The 25124-nt window shown below is 31.3% G+C and overlaps 1 protein-coding gene across 1 annotated transcript; it reads left to right on the plus strand.

Moving 5' to 3' along the window:
• Positions 1 to 162: 162 nt before the first annotated feature.
• Positions 163 to 21884, plus strand: LOC130452827 (nuclear pore complex protein Nup154). Its single transcript, XM_056792296.1, has 17 exons — positions 163 to 620; positions 877 to 1110; positions 2977 to 3137; positions 3359 to 3630; positions 3740 to 4133; positions 6124 to 6475; positions 6538 to 6773; positions 6830 to 7082; positions 10990 to 11240; positions 14136 to 14410; positions 15244 to 15391; positions 15448 to 15707; positions 17454 to 17694; positions 18285 to 18513; positions 18566 to 18686; positions 20575 to 20703; positions 21689 to 21884. Exons 1-17 carry the CDS (start codon positions 344 to 346, stop codon positions 21813 to 21815), a joined length of 3960 nt encoding a protein of 1319 aa, XP_056648274.1. The 5' UTR covers positions 163 to 343; the 3' UTR covers positions 21816 to 21884.
• The last annotated feature ends 3240 nt before the right edge of the window (positions 21885 to 25124 follow it).

Raw genomic sequence — 25124 nt, forward strand, 5'->3', positions numbered from 1 at the left:
AAATTCAGGAATATATAATAATTGATATTCATTACGTTCGAAGAATTTACAGTAAATGTTGAAAATCACATTGAAAACTATCTGTTTATATTTTATAATTTTTCGACATATTGTATAAAATCGAAGAAGAGCTTAATCTAGCCAAAAAATTCAAACTTGTCATTTTTGCTTGTTCCGTTGAGTCGTTATCACGTTAATTTGGTTTTAACTATATTTTAAATTAAAATGAACCGGTAGTTTACAGTATTAGCAATACAAATTGATTTAAGTTCAAAATTTTATTGCAAGGAACTGTGGTTACGAAAATAATTTTAACTGTAAGATTAAATAGCAACCCTATAATATGAATAAGACATCAACATACAATATCACCGAAAATCCAATCCAAAAAATGGAATTGACTTCAAGAAATATAGATAATGCGTTACTACTCGATAGTAACTCTCCAAAATTGATAGACTTTATGAATATAAATCCCCAGAATGGATCAACAGCTAGTGGCTTTGCAGATCATGACTATCCAACGTTTAGTGGGGTATCACACGTTATGAACCATATGACGCAAATAAAATGCGTGAATAATGTCCCTTTGCCATCAGAAATTGTTGACCACTTTGCACGTATCCTTTTACTATTTGTAAATTTTGATATAAATATATATATATATTTATATATATATATATATATATATATATATATATATATATATATATATATATATATATATATATATTATAATACTAATTTATTTTTTATTATACAGGATTAAATAAATAATTATTTTTTTCTAACAAGTATCAGTTCTTCACTATTATCAAATTTACTTTGTGTTGATACTTAAACTAAAAGATTATATCCTTAACCCATTGATAATAGGAGTGCAATGTCACTGTATGATGGGATTGTTTTGTGAAATAAACAGAGCTTGGTTAACTGTTGACAGTGATATTTATGTATGGACGTATGAACAAAATACGGATTTAGCATATTTCGATGGTATAAATGAAACCATTGTATGTGTGGGTCTGGTAAAACCTAAAATTGGAGTTTTCCATTCCTTTATTAAATATCTACTCGTTTTGGCAACTTCTGTTGATATCATAGTATTAGGTAAGTGAATATTTAAATTTATTTGTAATTCTAATTTTCATTTTTAATATTTTTCGTTATTAAATGTTGTAAATGAATAATTTTAATCTCTTAAAAAAATCTACAAGCTCATACATTAAGGGTGGATTCATGGGGGAACGTTCTCCAAGAGCTCTGTTCCAAACAATAAAAATTGGTAATTGAATAAGTTTTGTTTACTTGATAATCCATGCCCTTCTTCAAGTTTTGTGTACATTGCTAGTAAGCAACACCAGTGAAGAGAGATGTTTTTTTGTAGCATCTAAAGCTGTGGACTAGAGTAGAAGAGAATGGTTGGACTTGCATGTTTGCACATTCTTCATAGTTGACCCCATAAATGTTATACATTGTTTTGCAAAATCAAAAACTTTGTCTCTAATATTACTTGTGTCAAATAGTATTTTTTATTGATTTACTTTAGTTTATTTCCTTTTTTGTCTAGTTTATAAGATAAGACTAAAAAATTTATTTTTAAATTTACACAGTAATTTTTAGAATTTAAGTAACTGCTTTGAAATGTTTTAAGCTCTCAAATTGTATATGACAATATTTGTTTTTATGTTTTCTGTGTATTCACTTGGAGTGAAACAACTGATAATTCTAGCTTCTTTATGACATTTCCTTTGTACAATATTCTCTTTCTTCTGTAGCCTAAATTTATTTGGTAATTTATATTCCATATTATTTTTTCAAATCATAAGTCAAACTAAAGCAGTGTAAGTTTATCTTTATGTTTTAATATTCTTTGCAAATGGTGTTTTGATCGGGAGCTACTCTATTATCCATTTCCTAAAAAATCCATACCTTTAAATTTAAAATTTCCCCTTAAGTCGGACCTGAATCCGCTCCTGATACATCTGACAGATTGATTATTCATTTTATCTCATTCTGCTATCAATTGTGATACTTTAAGTTACTCCTTGACGCCTTAAGGGTTGGATATTTAAAATGTTTAACATATGTGGGTGCTCTATCAGTTGTTAGTTCTCAAAATGTTGTTTAACAAACTAATGGCACTTTCATGATTATCATTAGAAATGGTTAATGGTTCGATAGTATGTCCCATTTCGACCTTCAAACAATCACGAAGATAATAAAATTTGCATACTTGTATCATCGTGTACTAATGCCTTGAAAGAATCATAGAAAGAGAACCAATTACTATAATTACTAGAGAATGTTGGTAGAGGTAAAGGTGTTAAGAATGTGCTGCTTTCTGGATTAGTCCCATTTTTGTTTATATTTATGATGGTTCAATTAGGATTAGAGGAAGTCCCTGTGACGTTAGAACTAGTGTCTTTTCTTATTGGCTTCTTCTTCCAAAGCAATGATTTTATCTTGTTTTTGTGTAGGTGTGAACATTAACCCTTCAATATCAGTTTGTACTGAATTATAAGTTCCAAAAATTTCTTTAAGATCTAAAATTTGCGATTCTAACGAGAAGGTATTGTCGCCTTCTCTGAATTTTAGTTTAATTTGATATCAAAATAAAAGTAAAATTACACAATGAAGATTGTCTTGGTAGGAAATAATGAGAAAGGAATTGAGCCACTAACCTTAACTTGAATTGCCGACGTCTTCTTGGTCAGGAAGCCGTTTAATTGTTGATTCTGGGGTAGATGTCCAAAATGCTTGTCTTTTGATTTTTTTTTCAACTGATTTTACTAATATGTTTCACTTTCAATTATAAGTTGATTCGATCTGGTTCAAAACAGACCAAATGTTTGTATTCGTAGGTGCTGGCACTCGTTTTGGCAAATATTACACTTAAAGAACAATATTGCTCTTTTCATAACTAGTTACGTAAATAACTATAACTTCTTATTATGCCAATTGAACTTATTTTAGGTGTAACATTTACTGAAAACACTGATGAAATCCAACTTATACCAGACCCAGTATTCACATTGACGACTGATGGTGCAACAGTTACAATTATAAACAGTACAGAGGATGGTAGGATATTCTATGGAACAAAGGAAGGAAATCTATTCGAAATTTCTTATCAGGTAATTATTACTACAAATATAGCATTGATAATTCAAAGGTTTTTAAATTCTGTAAGGTCATAGAGTGATGCTATATAGTCTTCAGCTTTCAGTCAATCTTGTCAGCTTTATAATATTGGTATAGAAAAATTATTCTTTTCACTAACATCTCAATTCATTTATGTATCAATTAAACAAAGAAATGTTTAATTGGCATATATCTTGAATTCATTTTATTTTAGGCTGAAAGTGGATGGTTTGGAAAACGCTGTAAGAAAATCAATCTTTCTACTAGCACCTTATCATTTTTAGTTCCATCATTTTTGAATGCAGCATTAAGTGAAGAAGATGGTATTTGTCAAATTTCTATAGATGAAAGTAGACATATATTATACACTTTAACAGAAAAAGGAACCATCGAAGTTTGTGATTTGGGGGAAAAAGGAACTAGTTTTTCTAAAATTGTTAAAATGTCACAAACTACCTTAGTTAATCAAGCTATGAGTACAGTCAAGTAAGAAATATATCTTTTAATTTATATAACTAGAATTTCATGGTTTAATTCTAGGTCCATATATTTCTCTTTTGTAATATGTTCAAATTTCTTAAAAATTTTATTTCAGAACATTGGACAGTCAAAATTTTCGACCAATAGTAAGTATATCAGCTATTGAAGCTTCTGAATCAGCGAATCTTAATTTAGTAGCAGTATCTCAGACCGGAGTTAGATTTTATCTCACAGTAGTAAGTCTTTCTAATCAACAACCTAACCAAAGACCCTACACTCTAACTCTGGCTCACGTGAGATTGCCACCAGGATATTCGGCCAACATTTCAGTCAGACCCAGAGCGGTTCATGTGTCACATTATAGAGATAGAAATTTGGTATTGATTTCAACTGTTAATGAAAAAGATGTTCTTTGGTGTATGAGCTCAGATTTATTTCCCTTTAATCCATCATTAGTGGAGGCTTATTCAGTTGTAACTTTGGATGGACCAGCTTTGGCTATATCAGAGGTATGTAGTTGAATATAATTGTTACTTTAGAAAAACCAGTTCTTATCCTACAGTAATGTGTAATATAATTATTTAATTAATAGCAATTAAAGTTTTGGATTGTTTAGCTACTTTTTTGACTAAGAGACTAATTTGCTGGTAGGAAACCAGTCAAGTTCAAAATTTCTCTATTTATTTCAGATCTGCAGGCCTATATCTTTTTAAAGTAAGATAATAAATTAACATCTAAAGACTATTATACTAATAATAAGTCAATTAAATTTAATGATTATCATCGATTAACTTGATACAAATATTTATACTACCTACCTACTTTGTATTAGTACTTGCTATCAACCAACACAAAACAGAATCATTCTTATAATGATTACTACCTAGTTGGAAAAAGTAATCTCTATTGCCAGAATCATCACCGTACCAAGGACGGTTTTCTAATGGATTGGAATGAACCTTGTGTATCTTTGAAATACTTTATCATAAGAGACACAGAGGCAGTATAATTACATTTTTCAAATAACCCACTAATCTTGTTGGTTATATCCAAAAAGAGTTGATCTTTCAACAATGTTGTATATATGTACATCCATGATTCAAAGGATCTATTGTGTCCCCCTTTATTGCTGTGACACTGGGGATCCTCAGTGTTTATAGCTAATCTATTAATCCTACTCCTCTCAGAAAATTCAGAATGTAGGATGGCTCTAACACAAATATAAAACTAATATCTCTGGCTGCTAGAGCCATTCGACATTCTGAACTTTCTGAGAGGAGTAGGATTAATAGATTAGCTATAACCGCTGAGAATTTCCAGTGTCACAGTAAGAAAAGGGAACATAATAGATCTTTTGATTCACTGATATACATGTTGGAAGATCACCTTTTTCTTTAAATAACCAATAAGATTAGTCATTGGCATTTTAAAAACTCTTGGACAATTTTATTTTGAGTCCTCATTCCACAACACCATTCGAAATTACATAGTAAGAAGGACAATAATATCAACAATGACAACTGAAAATAATCCTAGGAATCTATAGAGACTAATTCTAAGCAAAATTTGTTATATAAAGTTATTAAAATTAATCAACGTCAAAGCCGTTTTTCATAAATAACTCAAAAAACTGTAAATTGTCATTACCAAAATTGAGGCTGATAAGAAAAAAGAATAAATTCCTTCCTTAAAAAAACCTTTAATACTAATTTAAGTTGGGTTAATTTATTGTAATTTTTTAATATATTTTTTTACTTATTGAACACCACTTAAAGTACTCAGAAATACCTACCAAATGAGTTATGATATGAAAATAAAAGGACCCTTTTGATTGTTTTTAGAAAAAAGTACATAATGAAACTTACATTATTTCCACAAAAATTGAAATTCATAGTAAACCCTATAAGACTTTTTTTATTTTATAGTAAGTAATGATGTTCTGATAAATTATTGTGTTTAGCTTGGTAGCAAACTATTCTGCTTATTGAAACAACTCTTTTTGTTGTATTAGTATTCCTGCTATTTCTTTACAGAGGAAAAAATATTTTAAGAGGCCATCTACAAGAACTATCTTTCACTATAAATTTTCTAACCATTTTATCTAATACATCAACTGCACATTCTTTGCTGTTACGAAATTGAATAGTTTCCTCTAGCATTATTTATTATTTTTATCAAGTTTCACTTTATACTTTGTATAGCTACTCATTTATTTGGTTTGGTATTATAAATTGTCAGGGTACAATTCTCTGATTTATATAGCCGAGTAAACAAACTTCTAATGTTTGGCTGCTTTGGATATTACTCTAATGGTTCCAACTAGAGTCCTTTTTTGGCCAAAAATTTTGTTGCGAATTTAGCTAATCTTACTTTATATTCAGATTAAATAGACACTTTTTTCCCAAAACAATTCTTGTTAGAATATCTAGTATCAAAAAGATTTGAACTGTTTTATATATATAATTTTGAAGGTATTATACAGTCTGTTTTTTTTATTAGGTGAGAAGTACGATGCCGTTACAATTACCTGACAACCAAGAAGCTCCTCCTCTTGTAGTTAGACAACATGCAGAACCACCTAAAAAGTACATAGTACTAACATCTCATAGCGTTCAAATTTTCATAAAATTGCGCCCTGTCGATATTTTGAATCAGATATTAAAAGACAGTCACGGTCAAGATACGGAAGCACTTAAAACATTCTTCGCAATTCAAAAGGAAGATCAAGCTTGTGCTACTTGTTTAATTTTGGCATCATTGGAAAATGAGGATAATCTGGAGGTAGCCGAATATGCTGCTAGAGCTTTCTTTTTGTATGGAGGAGAGCCTAAATTGGTGTCCAACAATATGTGTAAGTGATAATAGTAATTTCAAATAAAATTATCGCAATAATACATATTTAATATCTTTTAGTTTCCGGAACAAGTTTTGCTCCACAAATAATTTCGACACCGAGTCCACACCAATTTCCATCAGCACAGTATCAACATCAAACAATATCACCGACTTCTACTACTTACGATCTATCCACTCCATTCATATTTTCTGCCAAACATAATGGACTATATTTGTATTTAAGTAGAATATTGAGACCGATTTGGTTGCGCAGAACTGTCGATAGACTTTCTTTAGATGGAAAAAATTTAACAGTAAGTATAGGTATGAATGTGTTTTACGGACATTTAAATAACATTTTCAATTTTAGACTTATAGTACCGTAACTGGAGATGATTGTATATTCATCTTGAATAATTTGACAGCCTTACACAATTTCCTTATAAAAAATACTCAACTTTCGGCAACCAATACGAGTCAGAGCCAAATTCAAAATGTTACTTTCAACAATACGTCTATGAATGTTACAAGGATGAATCATACAATACAAGATGCCCAATTAGAAGAGAGAATGTCGTTGAATGCTTTGAAAATATTCGTGTCCCATTGTTGTCAAATATTGGGTGAGTCATTTTGATATAATAGTTAAAGTGCTCGATGCAATAATGTGCCTAAGCCACATTTACAAAATATCGATAAAATTGGCCACAACAAGCTCTAAGAATTTTATAGATTCAACGACGTCAATGGTGGTGTTATTTGATATAAAAGGCAGCAATATATTATTATATGATAAAACTTAAGTTTTTGAAACGTTAAGACACAGATGATTTTAATTGTACCACTTTATAAACTATAAACAAAATGTGCCTAGTACTGAGCTTTGGGGCACTACACATTCTATTGGCTTGCAAGAAGACATCGTTGTATCAACCCTTACAAGCTGACTTCTGTTGGTAAGGTATGACTTAACCATGCTAGAGGTGTTCCCCTGAAACTGTAGTACTGCAATTTGTTAATTAAATATTATGTTTAACACAATCGAAAGCCTTAGAAAAATCACAAAAAGCTGTTGCAGTGGAGTGATGGCTGTTTAGGCTAGAGTACACATTATTAAGGAGGGAGACTATAGCATCACTTGTGCATTTGTTACTTAAAAACCCAAATTGATGGGTAGTAAGTATTTTATATTTAAACAGAAATGATAAAAACTTCTTTTTGACCAATCTGTCTCAACGTAAAAAAATTTTTTATTAGCCGTCTATATGACATGTTCTTTTAAAATGACAATAGTAAAATGCAATACTGTAAGATAAGTGAAAAAAAGATAAGAAAAAATTTCAATTATTACATTTTTGGTTGTAACGGAGTACCTCACATCTATTGAAGTTAGGGGAAACCTCAATTCACTGCTTAGCTGGATATTTTCCACTAATTCAGCCCCTTAAGCTGCGGTCAAACCAGTTTGTCCACCTGGCTTCAACAAATAACGATTTTTCACCCTTTTGTCTATAGTGTCCCTTGGTTTTATGAATAAAACTCCTCTTTTCCTGCTTTTTCTAAATTTCCAATATCATATATTCTGTAGTTGGCCCCAATTTTTCGTGTATAGCGTCTCAGTTTTAGCACCTGCAAAATATATTTTTTTATACTGAGTGCGTTGAGGTGATTTGAGATGTGTCTGTCTTATACGACATATTTGGATTTTTTAGAAAACTACCTTAAAGAGTGTTGGTGCGAATAAAAACATAAATTTTAACAGAAGGGTCATGAGCCACATACATTTACCTTTCTCTGTTTTGGCAAAGATGAACCGGTTTAAATTCCAGTACCACCAGGAAGGTAACCTTCATCCTTTAAAGAATCATCTGAATTGAAATGTGGCTTCAGACTCTACTAAACACAAAATTCTGAAAATATTCGTCATAGAAAAATAAGTAATTAAATATACTACAGATATCTATCAACTGTAATATTTTGGTAGTACTAGTAGGTACGAATGGAAAACTTTCCGGGCTCCTAACGCGAAATTTTTAAAATTATGGCTAAGGTTCCTTATTGCCGCGAGCCATTCTATAGCTCTATTCTCATTACCTAACATTAAATTAATTAAAATCATTTATTTTAGTAGCGATAACGATATTAATTTAATTTATTTTATAATATCGTGGAGTAGACATAAGTTTGGATCACTTTATGGTAGGTGTTAAAATTACAATAAAAAAATGGAAATAACAAAAATAAAGATTAAGCAAATTTGACGAGAAAAAATATTGAAAGAAAGTATACGATAGACATTGAAGAATACTTAAGCAGCCGAGTAGAAAGCCACACACTAACTGTTAAAAAAACTAGGAAAAAGTTAACAAGCAGTAACAACCTCCACGAAAAAAAACTTTGATAGCAAAAAACAGAAGAAAGCTTGAAGAAACCACAAAACAACTAATAACAGCTGCAGAAGAGATAGGCCTAAACTTCAATAAGGACAAAACAAAGTTGATTGAAATAAAGAATAAATGTGGAAGTAAAATAGAAAACAATTTCATAGTACAGGGTGCGGCAGCATAACTTCCTTTTTTCAAAAGTTAATAAAACTTATTGTATGAATCAGAAAATTTTTATTCGTTTTTTATAATACAGGCACATACATAAAGTTTTGTTTTACTGAGTTTTGAAGATCAAATCAGTTAGGTGACGTCCCCCATTCTCCATACACTGAGTAAACCGATTTCTGGCGTTTGTCATGACTCTTGCCAGCATAGCAGGCGTTATGTTGGCAATTTCTTCCTGGATGTTCGTCTTCAAATCTTGTAGGGTCCTTGGACGGTTCACATACACACGGGATTTCAAAAAACCCCATAGGAAATAATTACAAGGGGTCAAATCGGGAGAGCGGGCTGGCCACTCCAAATCGCCCCTAATTGAGATAAGGCGCTCTGGGAAGTGTTCCCTCAAAACAGCCATCGATGTTCTTGAAGTGTGTGCCGTTGCTCCGTCTTGTTGGAACCAAGTGTCCCCTAAGTCCAACTCATCTAGCCGTGGGAAAAAAAATTCCTGTAACATGTTTACATACCGGTGCGAATTCACTGTCACTGTGACTTCATTTTCCTCAAAGAACCAGGGACCAATAATTCCACGTGAGTAAATTGCACACCACACTGTGACTTTAGGTGAATGCAAAGGCCGTTGATGCAATTGTCGAGGATTGGTATCAGCCCAGTAGCGCATGTTTTGTTTGTTTACGGATCCACACAAATGAAAATGGGCTTCATCACTAAAAAAAACAATAGCGTCCTCAGGAACGACTTCCAGAAAAACCTCACACGCGTTCCTCCGAGAATTGAAGTCACGTTCAGAAAGTTCCTGCACAATTGCCATCTTGTATGGATGAAAATGAAGATCATCATGAAGTATTCTCCTCACAGAACGATCGGAAAGTCCAAGGGCAGACGCATGTTTGCGCGCAGAACGCCGTGGTGATCGCAACACTGAAGTTCTAACTAACTCAATGTTCTCCGGTGATCTAATGGGCCGAGGGACTCCAGTTCTTCGTCTTGTCACACTTGCAGTTTGTCTGAACGTAGTGACCCACGTAACAATTGATTTCCGGTCCGGGACAGGGGCCAAGGGGGCTAAATTAAAGCGATTCCGAAAGGCGCGCTGGGTTGCGATCACATAACATCCGCTCGAAAAGTAAACCTCAACGGCAAACGCACGCTCCTCACTGTTCCAACGCATGATGGCGACTGAACTGTGCCGGGACAAAACTTTATAGTCCCCCCTCTCGAACGAGACCACTAGCACTCCGTTACGACATCTACCGACAAAATGGCGAACTTTTTAAAAAAGGAAGTTATGCTGCCGCACCCTGTATATAAACATGATGGGACGATAATAGAATTCGAGGAAGTAAAAAATTTCACGTATTTGGGTGTAGTAGTAACAGCTGTGCAGACAGCCTTAGAAGGATATTAACATTGAAACACAATAATTGGAAATCTGGGAAAGAAAAATACTAAGAAGAATTTTTGGAGGAAAGCAGATAGAGTTAGGATAGAATGGAAGATTAAACCATGAAATCTACACACTTTTCAATGAGTCACCCATCATCACGTTTATAAAGACAAGAATGTTACAATAGAGGGGTTACTTAGATAGAATGGACAAAGACAGCCTTTTAAAACAAGTTGCATGGAAGATACCAAAGGGCAAAAGGAAAAGAGGTAGAACAAAAAACTGTGGAGAAAAATAGTAGAAGAAGACCTTGGAGATAAAAACATCCAGAGCTGGAGAGAAAAAGCAAGGGACCGAAAGAAGTGGAGAGAAATTACAAGGCTATGGACCTAAATAGTCTGCATATAAGTCTATTCATAATTGCTTTCATTCATCTCTAGTTAAAAATTTCTTATCTGCCTTGTAGAATTTTATATATGAATAAAATATCATAACTGTAGATACGTTTAAATTCGTCTATAATATAAACCCAAAAAGAAATGTATGTTTCATTTTGGCTTTTATTATATTTTATAGGTTTATGGCGTATCCTGTGTGAACACCAATTTCACTCTTTAATAGCATCTCTTCCGGAAAATGAACAACAAATTCTTCTGAACACATCTTTTAAAGATTTGTTCCTTTATAAGCACGACATATGCTCGTTGCTCATTTCTGCATTGGTCCATTCGTATTTGGGAGATAACGCATCCGTTGATTCGATAAGCAGCAAATTAAGAGAAGTTTGTCCTCAATTGTACAGAACTGAAGATGTAGCGTTTTCGAAAGTAAGTATTTTCTCTAATACTATTTTTCCTACCATTCTCTCTACCATTATTTTTTGTTATAGGTTGATAAGCCTCATTTTTATTTTTAATAATATAAACATAAACAAAATTAGAGTACAGTAGAGCATCAATTATCCGAATTCCGAACGTACAGACTCTTGCAAATTACTTGGTGAAGTCATATGCACCTTTTTTGTTTAATATAAAGAAAAACTACATTCTGAAAGATGGAACGAAAAATATTTTGAAGGTATTTAAAACAACAGATTTTTCGTGACTGGTATGACGTTTTTATCCCACATGTGAAAAAATAGTAACCTAAAACAAGTTCAACCGGTAAAGTGCTCTTACTCATAGATAATGCAATAACTCACCCATCAGACGTTGTTTAAAGCTCACATGATGACAAGTTCAATGTGCTGTTTCTTCCGCCAAATGTGACTTCAGTCCACCAACCAATGTACCAGGGTCTAGAAACATTTGAACGTTTCTACAGAAAGCAAATGCTTCAAATACTGCTTCTAGATATGAAAAATCGTGAAGAATCTGTGCTAAGCAGTTACAAGAAATTGAATTTGATAGACGCCGCCTGCACGGTATGATACGCATGAAATAAGAGAAATCATCAAAGAAGCACCAGGTTTTGAAGAGTGTGATAATGCCAATATAAACGATCAGTTAAATTGCGACGTCGACTATCCTGGTTATCAGATTCTTTCTGATGAAGAAATTGTGCAGCAGAAAAAGAACGATAATCACGAAGTAAGAGAGGAAGAAGAGGGTGGAGAAGGCACTGAAGTAGTAAATGATGTTCCAACCCACAATGAGGTGTCTACTTATTTGGAAAAAGCTATGTGGCTAGAGCGTCAAGCTGAGTGTAACACCATACAGCTTTTGTCCTTAAGAGACTAAGATTTTAGCTAAAAAAAAATTTTTTTGTCAGCATCCTTAAACATACAGTGCTGTAATTTGCATAATTATAGGTGTACTTTAAATTCTATTTTCTGTTTTTGGTTTAAAAATCGTTTGTTTATGGTGTATATATTGATGAAAAAATTGAGTTACAATATATTATTCATATTACACAAATAATCGATGCTCTACTGTAATTATCAATATATGTTACAAAATATTTACCACCATTATGTGATTGTGGTATTATAGTCCTGCAACAACTGTATGAACAATTTCAAGTAATCATTTAGCTTTAGTTTGTGTCCCCAAAAGTTAGTCTAGTATCTTACCTGTTACACACGTTTCTCAAAATCCAATTTTACCTATAATTACATTTTCTAAACCATGAACAAGATTGTGCTTGATTATTTTTTCTGAATTAGAATCACAAATATGTCTTGATCTTTTGTGCCATAATTTTAAATCCTTACACTCAGTCTCTACTCACACTCATAATCTACTACTTTGGATTTAATTTCATAGAGGTTGTTCTGGAAGCCTGTGCCTATCAAAATTTCAAACAAATTTATTTTTCTGTTATTAAACACTATTTTTATATTTGTCATTTCTAGTTTCTTAACCGAAAGTAGGTTACTTCTCAAATTGGAAACATAATATATATTTGTTAAAGTACATTTGATTTTTTTGCTGTTTACATTGCTTATAGCATTTATGGTACCTTCTAAATGATAGTTATTTTCAGCATTCGCAATTTTAATAAAATTATTCAATAATACTAAGGTGGAAAAGTACCTTTTATCATTGACCAAGTGGTCTGAACAACCAGAGTCTATATAAAATAATAAATTATATGCACACATTATTGTGTGTCAAATTTGTCGTAAAAAAATTTTTTTCCCATTTTTCACTTCATCTTCATTGTTTTCAGCATAATTTACCATTCTGTGATTAGCTATCCCTTGATCCCTTCTCTGAATTCCATTGTGAGCCCTGCTGGTTGTGCCTCTGTTCAATCCGCCTCTACTTTCAAATTCGTTTAAGTCCTCGTCTACAGAATATGCTTTGGCTATGTCCGCTTCTACATCTATTCTGAACTTTTTTATCTTTATTTAAATAATTTTGTCGTGTTCAAAACTACCGCAGTTTATTTTTATGTGCCCTTATTCCCCACAAGTATTAACAAGAAAATATTGCTGGTTTTTCCAAATTTTGTCTTTTACATACCATACTTCCATAAAAAGCTAGAGTAAGTTCTTCTGGTATATTTTCCAGTAGTGTGATCACTGTTTGAAATGATGCTGGAGACAATATCATTTTTATTTAGTTTACAACCTACTGCTCTTAATTGCCTAATAATGTCATCATACTCTTTGAAGAATTGGTTCGATTCTTTGTTCCCTCGGTCTCATGCCCTTCATTTTTTTGTGAAGAAAAAATTGTCCAAAGTTTCCTTTTTTTTTCTTATCTTTCTTCCAATTTTTTCGACATAGTATATGCATTTGGTTTTTAAATATTGCACAATTAGGGACTTACATAGCCATTCGATTTCCATGAATCATCGTAATAACTTGCAAGGAACTCTTTCTGTATAAATACTGCGACACATTTTTCTTCCAATAAAGTTGCCATTCGAAATTTCCACGTGTCGTAATTATCATTATTTAATACTTCAATATTAAGACTGTTTTTAGAATTTGCATTCATCTTACTAGATATTATCTTCCTCGTGTTTCTTTAAATTTCTATTTTATATTTGTACGTCACTATGTCTGGGATCATAACCTTTTAACAACAGAATTATGGTTAATAAGAGAAGCATTACACTTAGTAAAAAATGAAACATAACATTTTTTTCTATATTAAAATATCTAGACATCTTTTTACTGATTTTGTAAAAATATAGGAAAAATAGTTGCATTGTTGATTTATTATAATAAAATGAGCTGTACAGTTTAAACATACCATTAAAATCTTTTTTAGGCAATTGAAATACTGAAAATGGTTCGAACTACACAAAATATCGATGATAAAGAAGAAATGATCTATTCCGCAGTACAAATATGTAAATCTATTGGACCCACTTTAAATATAAATGACGTTTGTAAAGAACTTTGCAATTTGAAAGCTTATAAAGCTGTTATTGAATTATGTGCCCATTTTGCCAAAAAAATCGACCCCGATAGCATTGCTGAAAATTACTACAACTCCGCTGATAATAGTGGGGATCAAGAAGGATATGCTTTTTACCAGGAAAGGTAAACAAATATTTTATCTTTCAATTGTTTAATCTTCTAAAATAGGGGATGTAATGTATCTTCGGGCTAATCAATGATAGTTAACCATATTTGTATTAAAACATTAAAACTACTTTGTAACAAACTATTTATTATGTAAGAAAATAATTAATTACACTAGTTTTCAATAATCCGACGAATACCAAACTATTAAGAACCTCGTATCTGTTTGCAAACCGCTTTAAATACCAAAATCCTATTGTACACAAAAGCTTTTAATAATCATATTTATTGTCGTTAGAGTCACAACAATATAAAATAATAGTAAATAATTTGATATGGAATGGAACTTCAACTCTCTAAGGGACACTTATATACACTTAAGTATGACGTTGGTTCCCATTAGGAGCGATCAGTGTACACTAAATCTTAACGAATACAATAATAACTTGAAGTTAGGTAGGTAAATTTATGATTCTTCACAATCACATTAATACAAGACAGAAATTAGGTAATCTGAGAAGATACGTTAATGGAGGATAAAATAAGGGACACTTTGTATCACTTAACTAGAACACAAGAGGTTGTATCTCTGTCTGGGTTACATTCGTGCAATGTTGTTTAATTTTAAATTGGAAATTAATGTCAGAACAGTGGACATTACAAATTGTGACTCAGGTATCGGGTAATGAAGGTGTGCAATAAATAGGCAATTTTACATTATTATTTTTAAAGATTGTTGTATTACCAACTTCAATCAATTTTATTTGTAATTATATTGAAAGCTTAAAAAGGTCCAGGAAGTAATTTTTTAACTGTGACAAAGAAAAACATGGATTTTTTTTCTTTTTCAGATTGGAAATTTATAGACATTTGTTAAATATGTTGGATTCTTTATATACAGAGCAAAACCAAACTCGAGAATCGTCGATAAATTATAATTATTCGAACAATCAGTCCTTAATATTAGATGGTAAGGAAGAATCACAAGCCGGATATGTGGTGTGTTGAATTTATTTAATCATAAATTTAGGTATTAAACTCTTCCTTTTTTGTAGATAAATCAAGTTATCAACGATATTTTGGATACGCCAGATGAAATCATGCATATTTCTTTATATGATTGGTTAGTAGCCAAAAATATGATGGGCGATTTATTGAAAATACATAATTCATCTTTGGAAACCTACCTTAAAAGAACTGCTGCTAAAAATCCCAATAATATAGATTCGATGGACCTCCTTTGGAAATACTACGAAAATAAAAATAATCATGCTGCGGCTGCTAAAATTTTAAATAATCTTGCTTCTCGTACGGGGTAAGTGCTGTATCATTAAAATCGTTCAACACGTACTTTTAATAATAGTTTCCTTTTTTACTTTTTGTCACTCAAATTAGCCAAATTAATATGTGAAGAGGCTCATAAATTTATTGAACTCTTATGTAAGTTACTGAACACACTGTTTACACCACACTCACAATTATACTGTCTAACGCGCGTTTCAATAACCAAGTTTTTATCTTTAGAGACGGAGGGTAAACCAGAAAGTGTAAATGTGAGTGTTGGTGTAAACAATGTGTTCAGTATAAATATCACTAACGGTTCCATAAATTCCAATTTAGTTCTTATGTAAATTGATTCATTGTTTTTCTAAGTCCAACACATTCACTTGATCCATGTTTTGGAATGCGCGGCCCATGTAGAAATTGTTTATTACATTTGGAATACTGATCTTTTATAGTGTCGGGGAAATATCATTATACTCCATCCCTCCTTTGGTACTTCGTCTTGAAAGTCTATGAGAACAAATCTTGAAATATCTGTATTTTAGTGGGTTATGGCTTGGGACAATATAAGAATATCCTCATTAATTCATTCCTTCAGGAAGAATATAATTAAACAATCATAATTACATTTAAAGAAACGATGCTAAGTCCTGTAGAACATTTTAGCAAAAGTGTTATGGGTTGAACATGTCCATGCGTCTCTGGAATTTATATTTTAGCTAGCATAATTCTGCCTTTTGAATACAGATTGATTGGACCAGTTGGGGTACTGTAACTTCTTGCATAGTTTTCTCATTGTAATGTATTGATTTCGAATGATGCTGCTGTATAGAGGACTCAAAATGAAATTGACCAAGACTTTTTAAAATGCCAACGTTTCGATCTTTATAGAGTCTAAAAATATATGGTACATAACTCAAACGTTGACGAAGGTAAAGATTAGTTATAATGTACCATATATTTTTAGGCTTGATAAAAATTAAATAAAAGATCGATACGTTTAAAAAAACTCTTGGATAGTTTTATTTTCAGACCTCAATCCGCAACATCAGTCGAAATTACATACTAGGAAGGACAATAATATCAACAATGACATTGTATTGTATTCTATTTGCATAATAATGTAGATGCCAATACAATTACTACTACTTATTGATTTATTAGATTCACAGTGAAGCATCTACTAATCGAATGTCCTCAAAATGAAGAACACAAGCTAGGAAAAAGTTTGAAATCAATTCTCTCTTCATCCGGAAAGGTGCTATGTTATCTTAGAGAAAAAAATTTTATATCTAAAATCTAATGTCTCATTATTATAAATTATACTACTATGTTGTAAATGTTTTCCCTGCTAATAACTCTTAGTAGATAATGCGGAGTTATGTATGTTTAAATAAAAAAAAATATTGTTTCAAAATGTCTAGTACCCATTTTAACAGATCATATTTTTCTTCTTACATTCCCAGGTGTCAAATGATAGTTTCAATCCCTCTTGTTCATATATCTTCTTCTGCTCACTGTCATTTATTATCTTTATCAGTTAATCTTCATTTTTTTTCTTCGATACATCCATTTCTTGGTCTCTCCTCTTAGTTTTTAATGGTGTTAGCATCCTCCGCTTTCTTTCTGATTTATGTTCATCATATGGATATGTTTCTTTTCCAATATCATGGATCGATTTATTTTGTCCCACCTTTTTTTGTGTTTATGTTGCATATATTTTCTATTCTCCTCTAAATGATACAAGTTTTACTTGATTCTACTGTTTTATCTTTAGGGTGAATATACTGTTTAAAGAAAGACTGTCGTACTTGGCTAGAGCGATCATGTGTATGCGCAGTGATAAAATAGGCTATGCCCCATACTTGGGCGTATTCCTTAGAGATTTAGAAGATAGAATGGAAGTTGCTAAAGTACAAGAACAAATTTTAAATGCTATTATCAATTTACAAGGTCAAATACCGAACGCGCAAGAAGCCATTAATGTTTTAAATTCCGGACTGTACGAAATATCACAGGTATGACTAGGTTTTTTACAAATTAATTTTGAGATGTTTATTTTATCGATAGCAATCACAATTTTCGATTTAGCTACAAAACTGGTTAATATATATGGGTATTTATTGTTCTATCTGGTTGAGATTTTTATTATTGCTCACATGTTTGTCTAACTATGAAATGATACTTTAGATCCATATTGGAATTACTGCTTCTTTTGTTTTGTCCAGATTTGATATATTTTTAGTTGATCTTAATATCGTTCATAAGTAAGAACTCAATACGGGAAGCACATTATTTATCCTTTTTCAGTGTTTTAAAAAGTGTGTAGTTATTGGGACAAAATAATGGTGTTTTCAATTAACAGTTGGCCATTACATGTAGCATTTTCAATAGTTTTGAACAAAATAGATAGTGCTGATAAACTTTAAGTAGAATATAAAAATCTCATTAATGGATTAGGGGTAAATAAATTTTTATAGCAGTAGTAACTTAACGCCACATTTATTTTAACTAATAGATAACTTAACATTGGGAAAAGTGCATAAGTCAAGGATATATTTTAAAATTTCTGATTTCTTTAACGTGATTTTATCATATTTCTTTTCAGCTATATGAAAATTTCGCTGAGCCTTTTAAATTATTAGAATGCCAATTAGCTATCATCGATTGTGCCGGATATACCGATCAAAATCTAATAGAATCTATATGGCAACAAATTTTAACGGAAGAATTGAAGAAAACTTTTGGAACTGGAACTGACAAAGTGTGTCAGCTTTTGAATAAAGTTAAACAATTGGCTAAACAATACGCTCAATCGGTCAACTGCTTCCCCTTAAGTAAGTAACTTAATGTGCAATTAATGTTGTTGTAAGTATCGCATTTTTGTAGGTTACATTGTTTACGAATTGGAAATAGTAAATGCAAAATTGAAAGGAGACAAACAACTTGTACCCACTGCCCTAGAAAGTATGAATATTCCATTTGAAAGTCTGATTAATGTTTATAACAAGTAAGTATAGTAATTTTATTTATTATTTTCTTAAATTTGAAAAAAGTGCGAAAGTTTTATTTCTTTGAATAGTATGCGAAGATTTGTTTGGAAAAATGACATTAAAAGTAATTGTAATTTAAATAAAACTGATAAAAAAATAATAATCACATTATATTTGTTGGAAACATGGGATATAAAGGTGATTTAAGAGAAAACATATTTTCTTTTTATACAAATAAAATAATGTTTTTATTCCAATTAGTATGAAAATAATAGTTTTTTTGGCTGATAAGTCCATACTTAGTCCATAACTTTTTAGCTTCACATAGAATCAAATGTCGCAATTGAAAAAAAACTGATTATTTTCCAATATATTCTCCCTTTATTCCCCTACACTTTTCCTAACGTCTGATTAAAGCTCCTATGGTACTATAAAAATATGCTACATCCTTACAGATTAAATGTTTGTACAACACATGTTTAATGGTTGAACGGTGCCAGATCAGAGCTATATGGTGGGTGTTCAATCTCTGTGAAGTCAGTAGCCTTGGAAAGTGAAGCCGTGTGCGCTGCAGCATTGTCATAAAGCAAGCGCACACCTCGGCTGATTTTGTCCGTTTTTTTTTTTTTCGATAAAATTTTACGCAACTGCCTTAGTAAGTAAATCTGGCGAATAGGATGCATGAGGTAGAAATTCAATCTTTGATTCATTAACTTTGGCCACTGCAATAACGGATTGTAAACTGATGCATTGTCCTCATGAAACAAAACTTTCTTCCTAGCCAAATGCGGCCATTTTCGCTTTATTTCTTTGCTCAAACGTTGGAATAAGTTCGCTTAATACTCGCCATTGTTTTTCGCTTTTCAAGATAGTCAATGAAAATTATCCCACGCGCATCCCAAAAAACCGACGCCATGAACTTGCCTGCAGATGGAACGGTCTTTGCCTTCTTCTCGTTTCACCTAAGGTTATGAAACGAATAAAAAATTCTGCTTTATTTTTGTGAAACATTGTAATTTGCCGCGATCACGGTTGTATTTAATTCCTTAAAGTCAATTAAAACGATACTCTCGTAGTCCCAAAATACTGTAGCCATCACTTTTTTGGTGCTTTTCGGGACGTTTGGTTTCTTGGCTCTCTTTTCTGATGCCACTTCATGGAATAGGAATCATTTGGATGTCGAATCGTAGTAAATTACCATAGTTTCATCATCCATAACAATTTTTTGGTCAAGGTAAAGCTTCTAAAAATCGCTCACAACATTCCACCCACCTTGCACTAAATTTGTGTCATATTTAAATGGTCATGTAGGATACATTTACTCAATTTGAGACATTTTTTGAAATAACTTCAACTGATCTATACTATAATAGTTAAAACTTTGAGTGCGAAAGAACAGTATTTGTACAAAAACTCATGGAACGCACTATTTACCACTTTTTTAAATAATGACTGAGAACATTTTAAAATGTGTCAAATTCATTGACATATTGTTGTAAATTAATAATTGTAAAGGTGAAGCTTTGAAAACATCACATACATGAGTTGCACAAACTATTTTTTATTGCGAAGGGCTTAATAAACTCGGAACATATGACTACGGAGCTTTCTCCGGTTTTCTGTATTATTTCCAACTCAATTAAACTGTCACGTCAATATCAATTAATTTTTAATATTCCAATTGTGTTTTTTTGTTCTGATCAAAATTTGAGTGCGACAAGTGAACGTGTCGCATTCGTAATTATAAAATGAGCAAATAGCTATTTTTCGACCATAACAGCAAGCGTAAAGACACCGCCTTTCCCGCATCAATAATCAAAAACGTGATCAACCACTATAGTTAGTAGCAATGTACAATTTTTTGAATCAATTTTTACTGGTTTGTTAATTTTTGTTGTTTTTCAGTTTAAATACATTGTCAGTCAATGACCATTTTTGGCAACTGGAAGAGAATGAATTTCACTTATCAGAAGCCATTGCCGCATTAATAAATTGTTTTCTGAGTAACTATGATACATACAACAGCATTGAAAAGTAAGTTTACATTTTTTTAACTTAAATAATAATTGATCTTATTCCGAAGTAGACTGAACAAAAAGAGTAATTATTTGGGCACTAATAAATGTATAAAAATAATAATAAACGAGGGACAATAATAAATAAAACTATGATTTTGAGATATATTTAGAAATAATTACTTGATTCTGAAGCGATTCTACCTTTTCATGGCATTCCGGAGTTGAGTCTATATGTGGGCTCCCTTTTCCACATCAGTGTTTATTCTTCCCTATCCTGTTTCTTTTGTTTAATATCTTGCCATCTTATTTCTCGATTTTTCCCTGCCATCTTAATTTCTTCTGCCCATCTCCTCTCCTCATCAGTATTCCAATCTTGTTTTTGTATATTTCGTGCTTCATATATCTTCTGTATAATTGTTCTTCTCCCAATCTCATACATAGTCAAACCATCTAAATTCTCCTCTTTTGTTTTGAATTGGTTTTAAATTCAAATTTTCTCTTATTTTGCCATGTCTTGATTTATTATCTATTTTCTTTAGCAATCTAATTTCTTTATGTAATTGGTATTTTACTTTTTTGTTTCTGTGTCAGTGTACATGTCTCTGATCCATGTGTCAATATGATTGTAGCTACTACTTCATATATTTTTATTTGTTTTGGTATTTCCTTTTTGGTTAGAAACTGTCTTAATTGCATTAAATAATCTTCCAGCTCCTCCAATTTTCTCGTTTATTTCTTGTTCCAACTTTCCTTATTGTGTTGATGTCATGCAAGGTATTTCGACCTGCTCTTTATATGATTCTTCTAATTTTATCTTTTGGTTTATTATTGTTGACTTAGTTTTTTGTTCGTTTATTTTAATAATCATTATTTGTATGTAGACTGTCATTGTATAGTTTTAAGTTTGAGTTCAAGGTTTTCTCATCTTCTACTATTATTAGAAATATTGAATAAAATAAAAAAAAATGTTGATTATAATTCGATTAATTGTGTATTTTTAGGAGGAGAATCACTTCATTATGTCAAGATACGGTGGTGGCTCTATTATCCAACTTATACAGTAAACCGAATACAGAACTGTTAATTAATAAGCTGAAAAATATACAAGCCAAGTTATCTAGAATTTAATAAAATATATTTTTGTCAATATGAACTTTTTTTAATTATTATTATTATAATAAATAAATTTACATATGCTTTCGTTTTATTTACTCAATAAAATTCGCATTATATTTGTTACCATATAAAATATGTCATCTGGATGCTGAAATAAATATCTTCCTCAAAGGCTGATGCTTTCAGATTGGATCTACAAAGAAAACACTTTTAAAAACAAAATTGGATATGTGAGTCAGTACGTAAAGGCCGTAAATCTACCTCGCAACACTTTGATCTATCGTGCATCTAGAAATGTTTACAGGTCAGTAGAAACTACATTTCAAAGTGTTTCACTCACAAAGGAGACGTTCCTTTGCTTCCTTGCAGAAACGACAAGCGCTATCGGGAGTCTTTTCAACGTGTCCAGTGTCCAATGATGGTACCAGTAAATCTTTGTATAATGAAATTAACTTTTGGGACCAATTGATAGAATAAGAATGAAATTTCCAATACTTTAACCCCAACCAACGTCCATAACTGTCACGATTGTCGATATTAGGAACGTGTGGAAAGTCAGAAAAATACATTTCTTATATCAAAGTTAAATCACGGGATATAATTTTTACTCCAAGACTTACCTTATCAAAATTCTTAGTTAAAAGGTTGGCTAAAACGAATAAACATAAGAACTAAATATAAAATATTATATTACATATATACCAATCGATCAAATTATCTAAATAGTCTTGAAACGCTAGAAGTAAATTCGATGAACAAAAAGACAACAGAATTTCACCATATTAATTTAATAATTAATTTCTAATCTTACACAATATACCTGGACAATTTTCTCTGTGTGTGTGTGTTATGTGTGTGTGTCTGTAAATGTGTTTCATAACACAAACAACATACAGTGTGATGTTATAAACTACTGTACAAATGAGCTGCCATTCAAAAACCTTTTTTTTTCGCATTCACTCAGTAGAGGTACATATGGTGGCGGTTTCGAAAAGAAACCAATTTTATTTTTTAAATTGCACTGTTTCCGGTGCAAATAGAGGCAGTCTAGGCGAACTTCGTGAACATATAAATATAAAAACATAAAAGCAAATAAATATTTTAAGAAAAGAATCATAATATAAGAACTGCCAAAGTAACAATAGACTTATTTATGTTTTACATTGTATATTTAATATGATATGAATATAGAAAGTCGTAAGGCTATTTTGTGAAATTTACTGAATGAAATATTTTATACCATACCAAAATGGTACCAAATTGATAAAATTCGAGAAAATAAAAATTCAAATTACCTAAGTTCATTTTAGGATACATTTAAAAGGTTTTTGGTATAAAAGTGTTGAATTTAATAATTAAAAACTACCAAAAAAATATCAGTAAGAAATATCTTCTATTAATCCTCAATCCCCATAGTACTAAAAAAAATAAGAAGACAGTATAGATATGGTGAAAAAAGTAGTCATCTAGATCACAAAGGCAAAAACCTAGACTAAGGACTGAAGTTTAAGGACCACGTTGACTACTTAGGGAACATGACAAGGAAGGCAAGAGGGTGTAAAGTTGATCTCACTACTCTGAAGAAAAGATTATAGCCAGTCACTTGTATGTATTTTGAACTTTGATATCAATTTGAAAAAATAAGACTTCACAGAAAGGATCCATTTGGTTATAAGATGTTTAATTGATTTTCCAATTTTGACAATATCCTTCTCTCTGATGAGGCCCATTTCCATATCAATGGGTTTATAAACAGTCAAAATGGTCGTTACTAGAACAGTAAGTATTCAAAAGTAAAGTACCAGAAACCACTGCAAAGTTCTAATGTGACAGTATAAGCAGCAAGGTAGAGGAAGAATTGTTCCTTTCTTTCTTTGTGAATGCGCGAGTACAAAACGTCAAAATTATTACCGAACGCTGTTTCAATATTGGAAGGTTTCTTTAGCTCCAGAATTACATAATAATGACTTTAACAAGACGGAACTACTAGTCACACGCTTGTGGAATATGTCTTTCCAAGCAGATTTACTTCGTAGTCTAGATTTGATACCTCTTGACTTTTTAAAAGGAATATTTTAAATACAAAGTATAGTACAGAGAATATCCGTGGTAAAATGGCAGAGCAATTACATCAGCATTACCAAAGAAAGTTTACAATAATTCCCGTTCGCACTTAAAGGAGTACTATCGTGGAAAGGATCATCATTTAGATGGTATTATTTAAAAAAAAATAAACTTCAGTTATTACTTTACAATTCCTTAGTTTTATTTCAATTATACCTTTCATATTTATGCTTTAATCTATTTTTTAAATATGCGCCAACCTATATATAAAACATGAAAAGATGAGGAGAAAAAGATTTCAAATAATTTTCAATTGACATATTTGTAATAAACAATTTAGTTGTATGAAATATCAAAAAAACTTACAAGAAAATAAGAATTTTCCATGGGATTTAGGAAATTTCATTCTTTTACCTTGGGAAGTTGCAGTTACAATTTGAATTACAGCATTGTAACTGACAAATACATGAGCACTGTAATTGTCAATTAAAAGGTATATTTTGATCTTAATGTCACATTTAAACACAAAATTAAATGATTTTTAAATAACAACTGTTTTTGTAGTGTAGTCGATGATTCAATTTAATATTAACAAATAAATTAAATCAAACAATATATTCAATAAAATCGATAATTAAATAATATTTATATTATAAATAAAGTTCGCCTCGACTGTAGATTCCTGTTTGTAATGTCAACACTAAAACAAATCGTCTGTATGGTCCATTTTTAGCATTGTCAGCACAATCAAGTTTCAATTAATTTAGTATTTTTTTGTTTTCACTCTTAGCACACTGTCTCTTATTTTTCTTATCTCACTCCTAAAAGAAATCTTCGTCTTGCACTTCTTTAATTCTCTCGTAGAAAATAATTAAATAATGGAAAATAAAAACGTCACTGGCTATCTGTTCGAGTTACAAGAAATTTAGAAAATAATAAGCCTCCTTCATGGGATTCTATCAACACTTTTTTCAAATTTTATTAAAATGGTATCCTTTTTGTTAGATTAATTTTTTGTGGAATTAGTAAACAGGTGAATTGGAGAATAGCATAAAAAGAAAATTTACTAAAAGTAGGTTTACATTTTTATTGAAGTACATTAGATTTGATGACAAAAGATAGTAGATTGATAAACTGTCTCTAATTAGAGAGCTATTTATTGAAAATTATAAAAATTACCTCCTCCACAATATTTGCGTAGACGAGCAGTTGGAGGCTCTTAGGGAACTTTGTAACTTTAAACCCAGCAAATATGGT

This window comes from Diorhabda sublineata, chromosome 2 (genome assembly GCF_026230105.1).
Source record: "Diorhabda sublineata isolate icDioSubl1.1 chromosome 2, icDioSubl1.1, whole genome shotgun sequence".
Lineage (NCBI taxonomy): Eukaryota > Metazoa > Arthropoda > Insecta > Coleoptera > Chrysomelidae > Diorhabda > Diorhabda sublineata.